General features: G+C 35.8%; 1 protein-coding gene across 1 annotated transcript in view; it reads right to left on the reverse strand.

The window, feature by feature from the left end:
• Positions 1-8,705, reverse strand: part of LOC103073705 (protein lin-9 homolog) — a gene marked incomplete at its 3' end in the record, with an annotated part of 74,442 nt that overhangs the window by 59,794 nt on the left and 5,943 nt on the right. The window contains exons 2-4 of the mRNA XM_007464178.1: positions 7,600-7,632; positions 6,076-6,170; positions 4,448-4,552 (exon numbers count right to left, since the gene is read on the reverse strand). Of these exons, the coding sequence (XP_007464240.1) occupies positions 4,448-4,552; positions 6,076-6,170; positions 7,600-7,632 (233 nt within the window). The remainder of the gene's footprint in view (positions 1-4,447; positions 4,553-6,075; positions 6,171-7,599; positions 7,633-8,705) is intronic.

Consider the following 8,705-nt stretch of genomic DNA (forward strand, 5'->3'; position numbering starts at 1 on the left):
AAAAAAAAAAAAAAAAAGATGGATTGTTCAGTAAATGTTACCCAGGACAAATAAGTAGTCCTCTAGGAAAAAAATTCAGCTGCCGTCTTACCTCATTCTTTACTCCAAAATAAATTCTAGATGGATTGAAGATTTAAACATTTTTTTAAAAAAATAAAATAAGAAATATAGAGAGAATTCTAAAACTATAAATGTTAGACTAGGGAAGGTCTTTCTAGTCATAAAATCAAAAAGTCATTAAAAGGAAACACAGCTATATTTGACCTTTAGAATTTTTTTCAGTCCTCTATGGTGAAAAATATAGAAACAAAGCACAAGACAAAGTACAAACTGTGAAAAAAATTATAACCAGTATGAACAGCCAAAGGGCTAATATTCTTAATATATATAAAATTCTTACAAACTAACAAGAAAATGACCAACAATCTAATAAAAAACGGGAGAAAGACAAACAGTTTAGAGCTAAGGAAAGAAAGTTTGTAAACATATATGAAAAGTACCTCACCGTCACTCACAGATGACATGCCAACTAAAACAAGTGAGATGCTATTATGAGATTAGCAAAAATCTAGATGTTTAGTTATATACTGAGTTAACAAGCATTAGGTAAAATAGGCACTGTGATATATTACTGGTTGAAAGTATAAGCCAGTACAATTTCTTTGGAGAATAATTTGGCACTACTTTAAAAACTTTAAATGTGCATATCCTGTGATCCAGCAATTCCACATTTTAGCCATCTGCCCTAGAAAAACACTTGCAAATTTATACAAATATGTTTGGGATGTTCACTACAGCATTGTTTGTAATAATGAAAACTTAGAAACCACTTGAATGCCCATAAAATAGGAGAATTTATAAATAAATTATGGTATAAGATTGACTACTACAAAACAGTAAAAAGAAATGAAATATTGAAGCGTGTCTAACTAAATCAGTCAGCATGGCCAGATCTCAAAAACAGACTTTTGATTTCACTTCAGGGGGCCCGGGTTTGATCCCTGGTCAGGAAACTAAGACCCCTGCAAGCCGCAAGGCAAAAAAACCCAAAAGAACAAACAAACCAAACCAAACCCAAACAAAAAAAAAACACTTTTGAGTGAAAAAATAAATTACAGAATGATGCCTGATACAATATCATGAAAATAATACTATTAATGTAATTTTAAAACTACATACATAAAACAATACCATATATTTTCTATGAATACATATATAAAGGTTTAGAAGTATTAAAAAGATCTAAAAGGATAATCAAACTACAGTGGTTGGTTACCAGTGGAAGAGGGAAGCAGATCTGGAGGGCAGGTGAAGGTCAAATTAACTTTTTATTTTTCAGTATAAAACTTTACTTAGGAAAAATTGTAGATTTATAGAAAAGTTGCAAAGATAATACAGAGGTTCCATATGCCCTTCATCCAGCTTTCCCTAATGTTAATGTCTTATATAACCATAGTTTGTCAAAACTAAGAAATTAACATTCGTATAATACTATTAACTAAACCACAGACTTTATTTGGATTTCTCCAGTTTTTCCATTAATGTCCTTTTTTTGTCCCCGAATCCAATTCAGGATACCACATTGTACTTAGAAAATTAACTTTTTAATGTAAAAAAAAATTGTATGTCATGAGTCATTTAGCATAAATAATAACCAAATTATTATAAAGTATTATTATCAGAAAGAGTGCTATTTTTATTTCTACTGAGTTATTGACCCAAATTCTAAAATAGAGTATTGGTGGCTCATTGCATATAAAACTGTATTAAAGATTCCTCTGTTGAGTATGAGGAAATATATTCAATCTGTTAGTGGAAATATAAATTATTACAACTTTTATAAATAGATTATTAGGTAGCATCTTTCAAAGTTTAAGTGTAAATACCCTTGTAGCAATTACACTTCTAAGGGTTTATCCAACAAATGGAAAATGGACAGTGACTGCTACTGATTTATTTTGAGATGATGAAAATGTCCTAAAATTGTTGTGGTGATAGTTGCACACCTCTGTGCATATATTAAAACGACTGAATTGTATGCTTTAAATAGGCAAATTGTATGCTATGTTAATTGTATCTCAATAAAGCTACAACAAAAAAAGAAGGCCCCTGAAGACAGGCTGCCTGCCATTTAGTATCAGCTTTCACTTATTAGCTTTGTGATCTTGAACAAGAAACTTCTCTGTGGACTTCCCTGGTGGCGCAGTGGTTAAGAATCCACCTGCCAATGCAGGTGACATGGGTTCGAGCCCTGGTCCGAGAATATCCCACATGCCGTGGAGCAACTAAGCCCGTGCGCCACAACTACTGAGCCTGCACTCTAGAGCCCGAGAGCCACAACTACTGAGCCCACGTACTACAACTACTGAAGCCCGCGGGCCTACAGCCCATGCTCTGCCACAACAGAAGCCACCACAGTGAGGAGCCTGCGCACCACAACATAGAGTAGCCCCCACTCACTGCAACTAGAGAAAGAAAGCCCGCGCGCAGCAGCAGCGAAGACCCAGTGCAGCCAAAAATAAATACATTAAAAAACAAACAAACAAACAAAAACCTGTGTCTGTTTTCTCACCTGAAAAATGGGAAATAAGAAAATAGTAACCTAACTCATGGGGGGTTTGAAGATTAAACCAAAGTAATACATATGAAGTGCTTAGAACAGGATCTGGCACATACTAAGTACTGAATAAACGTTGGTTTTTAATAATTTTCCAGCTCTGAATAGTGCTCTTTAAACAAACACACAGATAGAATACACCAGATTTGAGGCTGTGACTAGGAGAGTAAGGGAACAACGCATATCATGTAACTGAAGATTGAAAGAACTAGGCATGTTAAGACTAGAAAAGAGAAAATTCAGAGGATATAAAATTTTTTCACATAGTTAAAGAAGTCTCATATCATGTCTGTCCTATGTTATATTTGTTCTGTATTGCTCACAAGTAGAAAGGCCTTTGTGAAATAGTCCCAGAAGGAATGATATGCGCCTGGGGAGGAGGGCTTTGGATAGACTTAGGGCAGGATGGTTTCATGGTCACAAAGATCAGAGTTTTCTGTATGTTTGAAAATTTTCCTAGTAAATAGCTGGAGGGAAAAAAAAGAACTTAACAAAAAATCCACGGGCTTCCAGGGTGGCGCAGTGGTTGAGAGTCCGCCTGGCGATGCAGGGGTCACGGGTTCGTGTCCCGGTCCGGGGAGATCCCACGTGCCGTGGAGCGGCTGAGCCCATGGGCCATGGCCGATGAGCCTGCGCGTCCGGAGCCTGTGCTCCGCAACGGGAGAGGCCACAACAGTGAGAGGCCCACGTACCACAAAAAAAAAAAAAAAAAAAAATCCACACCTCTGGAAATTTAAAAAATCTAAACAGTGTTAAAGCATCCAAATTATCCTAATAACACAGCTCTTCTAAAATCAATACAAGAAATAGTTGTTGACTATTCTTGTATTCATTCAACCTTGTATCCGACATCTACTGAGCCAAGCAATGCACACTTGTCCTTGATGTTAAAAAGTTCATATATTTTTGTTAATTTTACAGAGAACGAACATATTTTACTAATTTTTTTTCATATTTTACTATTTGAAATGATTATAAAGGTATGTAAAAGTTCTTTGGTTTTTTTTTTTTTTTGGTAAGGGCATATTGCTGGTAATACCTTTAATTAATTTGATGCCAAATCCATGGTTGAGAAAATTACCTCTACTGTGATACATCCTACTGGAAAATGTTGTAACACTTTTGAAAAATAATGAATGGGAAGTAGGGAATAACTATATCAAAAATTATACATTTCATAGGAGAAAATTATTGTATTCTTAAAGTTAATACTTCCTTACCTAATTTTCATTCATTGCTTTGATTCTTACATGTCCACTATAATTTTTCTTTAAAAGATGTCAAAAATGAAAAAGGAGATATGATTTCATGCTCTATATTTTCCTCTTTTGGGTAAAGGAAGTCTTCAACATACTTCACTCAATGACAAAGTAAAATGAGTTTTCCCCTCCGATTTCCATGCAAACACCAAGCTGATTCCAATTTGCCAAATCCATTTGCTGAATGTCCACTATCTCCATGCTTAAAAAAAGAGTGTGCATGGGAATTCCCTGGCGATCCAGTGGTTAGGACTCCATGCTTCCACTGCAGGGGGCACAAAATCCTGGTTCAATCCCTGGTCGGGGAACTAAAATCACACATGCCTTGTGGTGCGGCCAAAAAAAGAAGAAGAGTGTGCATCTGTAAGACTGAGGACTGGCTTTCTACACTGGCTTAAAGTCCATCAATAAAATAATGCCCTGTTTTAGGTAATTAAAATAGGAGCTGAGCTAAAGTACTGATTTAAAGAACTTGTTACTCAAAATGTCATAGAACAATAAATATAAACTTTATTATACTGAGCGATTGCTCACTTCCTTTAAATGAAACAAAATTTTAGCACACACATACCTGTGGAACCATTGCCACCCTCTGATTTCTTTTAGGTGACCTTGTATTTATTTGTCTGTCATCTTCATCAGAAAAGAGCCGACTTCGTTTTGAATTTCTGAAAGGCTATGATAGAAATTTTTTTATTTAATGAAAAGGCCAAACACCTGCCATTTTTGTTCCAAAACACAATTCTATACTTGGAAAATACAGCTAACTCCAAATTATCAGCAGTATTGAAGGATGAAGAACGGGTAATAAAAAGCACACAAATAATTTCAGATTTTAGAAAGCAGAAAAGACACATATGTATGTAATCTGTTTAGAAATGAAACACCTAGCTGTTAATTAAAACTAGAACCCAAGTCTTCTTCGTATAGTACACTGGCAGTCTTGAATGTTGAAGATAGGAAAATTAAGCTCTGGAAATTCTAGTTCTCATTATGTTGGCGCTTGGATTAATACCAACCAGTTGGGTGTTTCACCTGATAGGTCTATTGGATAGGGCTGGGTTGGGACAAAGTTACTAGATCACTTTAGAGAGTAAATCTAAATGTATATAATATTATACTAGATCCGCTGTCAAAAATGGTTGACAAATTTCCATTTGCAAATAAAAATACAAGATACCTATAACAGATACTTAATAAGTGCATGAAGAACTAAAAAATTTTAAGCATCCAAAGTACATCACACACTTAAGGATTTATAATATGAAAAATTTTACAGTCCATCCTAGGTTCAGAGGCTTAATAGGGAAGAACAACAGAAATAATATCCCAATAGCACCCACATCATTTTTCAAATCCTTCTCCCACCCTTCAAGACAGTTCCATGCCTACTTAGAACTGAAGCTGGTGCAGCGGGCTAGCAACATATGGGAAGCATCCAACTGGGTCAAGGCTAGAGGTATGGACCGGTGAAACTAAACCCACTGAGAGTCTCAACACTGCAGAGCCCTGACAGGAAGTCCCTTCTACCCTGCTCCCCTCCTCTGACCATGGGCAGAGAGGAGGAAGAGAATGATGGTGACAGAAATGATAACAGTGTGGAGAGTCCTGTATACTCAGTGTGGCCAGCTGCCCAGGCTACTGACAGCTACTGTCTAACCTAGCTCCAGGCTTGTTTCATGATTGACCCCTAAAATTTCCTGGCTACCTGGCTGGGCAGGGGAGGAAGAGAGGCCCCGAAAATTGCTAGTCACGCCAATTATATGCTCATCTCTACTTCCCAGCCCTAAATGCATTTATCCTTGACTTACACAAGATTTCAGTATCCTACCACTTATTTATATACCTTTTTGTAGGGACCAGAGCCAGGTACAATCTTTTTATTAAAAAAAAATCTATTAAATTATTAAAAATCTATATTAAAAGTAAGATTTCGGGTTGTTGGAGTTTTTGGGGTTTGCCTATTTAAAGAAACTACAATTACTTAACAAATGCTTAATAATGAACAGATTATCACAGGCTATAGATTATTTATCTAGGTATGATCAAATACTGTTCAATGACACTTAATGACACAAATGCTTGGAGTTGGGGAAAACCCTTGGAAAATTTTTATAGTGCTGTAAGAATGTGCACGTGACAATAATACAGACAATTTAGCTATCATATTCTAAAGAGTAAGAAAAACTAATTCTTTACCATTTCCACAGCAGAGCCTGTATTCCTGCCTTTCCAAACAGGTGTTTTTTGTAAAGAGCTGTACTTTTCATTCCATGTGTTAGATAAGCTTCCCTCTGTAATAAATAATTATTAATGATATTTAAGTTTAGTTCAAAGGATTTCATACTATAAACATGGCCTTTTTAATAACAGCAATATATCTGAAATATTTACGAATATGGAAAAAATATACTGACCATAATAATTTTAGTTTATTACAAATAAAAAAAATCTTTTCTTTATTTTTTTTTTGTCAAACTCGCTAAATAATCTGACAAGGCAATGCTACTTGAAAGTATTACATTTTCATATTAAAACATGTGTGGCTTATTTCATTTTGTTTTTCAATAATTCCTCTATTCTTATTTGCCAAGAACTACCTCAGTACAATCTGACTGAAAGCAGGCAAGGAAAAATGGGAAAAGCTCCTTTAACCTGGAATTTAGAGCATATTTCTGCTTCAACGTGTAAAACACTTGATATCCAAAAATGAAATATGTGGGGTTTTTTCCCTTAATTCAAAGAAACGTCTTCAGAGTTGTATGCAACCAGAAAAAGTCCGGTCAAGTTACCGATTAAGCGTGTTATGAAAATAAAGAAGGCGAGTTTAATGTTTACAAAAAGGATACATTTATTTAGAGAGAGATATAGAAAACTGGGATGAATATACACAAGATAGTTTTATTTCCTTCTAATTACCTGAAAGCATTTTCTAATTTTTGTATAAAAAATTTATATCATTTCTATATACTTTCTTAAAAAGAGAAATGGCTTTAATATTGGGAGAAAAAAATTAGTGGAATACTTTTTCAGACATATATTTTAATAAGTACAAAAGAAAAGAGATGGGATGGGGTTGATCCTGCTAGGCAAATAAATTAGGGTAATCCTGGAAGATAAGTGTTCTCAAGCCAGAAGGACTTAATTTGGTAGATCACCAATCCAAAGTGTAATACAGTAGCTTTAAAAACTGAAAGTACTAATGAACCTTTGAGAAGATCTACATTGGTTCCAAATTTACTTATCCAGTAGAATCTTGCTCAAGAGGTAAAATCTCAAAATAAATTATATTAAGAGGATAGGTCTAACGTACTTACACAAAGAAACAGCAAGACCAAGGAACATGTCTAACTTTTTCTCAGAAAAAAATACTATCATTCTTTTATTTCAAGAGACTTGCATTACTACTTAGAAGACAAGATTCTTAAAAAACAAACAATTATGTAAAAGTACAGCTTAGCCCAGTTGTTTAATAAATGATTTAACTCTAGTAAGAAAGGTCTGGAACGTTTAGTTAGAAAGTTCTTTAATCAGTAATTCTAGGGGGAGAAAACCAAGGGCCGACTCCCCATATGAACTTATTATCATCAGTGGAAACCAATATTTAAAAGCTATAATGAATCATAACTTAGAAAGAAAAGAGAAATATTATATCCAAATAAATTTAATGAAATAAATTCCTAGTTTGTGTCATACCTAAAAGAATCATGCTATGATTCTTACCTTTTAAACTGACAAGGGCTTTCGCTGAAGAGCCTGCAATGAAAACAAATCAGTATTACTTCATAATCAAAGTGAGAGAAAAAGAACTTGGTTTAGGGTTAAAAGTGATCCATTTAGTTTTAGTAATGTTGAAGTGACAGTGGAATGTGCAATTAGAAATAACTAGTAGGGCTTCCCTGGTGGCACAGTGGTTGAGAATCCACCTGTCAATGCAGGGGACATGGGTTCGAGCCCTGGTCCGGGAAGATCCCACATGCCACGGAGCTACTAAGCCTGTGCGCCTCAAGTACTGAGCCTGTGCTCTAGAACCCGCGAGCCACAACTACTGAGCCCACGTGCTGCAACTACTGAGGCCCGAGTGCCTAGAGCCTGTGCTCCGCACAAGAGAAGCCACCACAATGAGAAGCCTGCACACTGCAATGAAGAATAGCCCCCGCTTGCTGCATTAGAGAAAGCCCGTGCACAGCAACGCAGACCCAACACAGCCAAAAATAAATAAATTAAAATAAATAAATTTATTTAAAAAAAAAGAAATAACTAGTAGACAATTCAAGCTATTGACCAAAACTCAGACAATGTAAGGAAGAACTGGAGATATTTGGGAATCTTGTTTGAAGCTGTGAGAACTGGAAACCTTCCCAAGAGAGAAAAATGTAGAAAGAGAGGTAAGAGTAGGGACAGAAGTGATTTTGGATCCTCATCCAGAAGTGTGCTGGAGAAGGAAAAGAGAAAGGGAATTGACATTTATTGAGGCAAAGATCAGAAGTGGTAATAGAGTGGAGAAAACAGAAAATGGAAATGATCCAGGGACTGCCATAGCAGACAATAAGTCCCTTGGAAGTCTAGAATGCAGGTATGTGCAACACTTAAAGATCCAAGCTGGATTAGGGAGCTGGAGGGGTTCACTGACTAAAACATTAGTGCATATTAGAATAACCAGAAAGCTCCTCATACATGCAGAAACTGTGTGATTAATAAAGGCCATCAGGGGATTCTGTTGCAGGTACCCCTCAGGCCCATTTCGAGAAACACTGGGCTACAGGTTCTGGTGTAAATAAAGGATAGGATCTATAGGTGAGGGGAAGTAGGAGAATTGATAGGGAAAG

The sequence above is a fragment of the Lipotes vexillifer genome, unplaced genomic scaffold (genome assembly GCF_000442215.2).
Source record: "Lipotes vexillifer unplaced genomic scaffold, Lipotes_vexillifer_v1.1 scaffold64, whole genome shotgun sequence".
Taxonomy (NCBI): domain Eukaryota; kingdom Metazoa; phylum Chordata; class Mammalia; order Artiodactyla; family Lipotidae; genus Lipotes; species Lipotes vexillifer.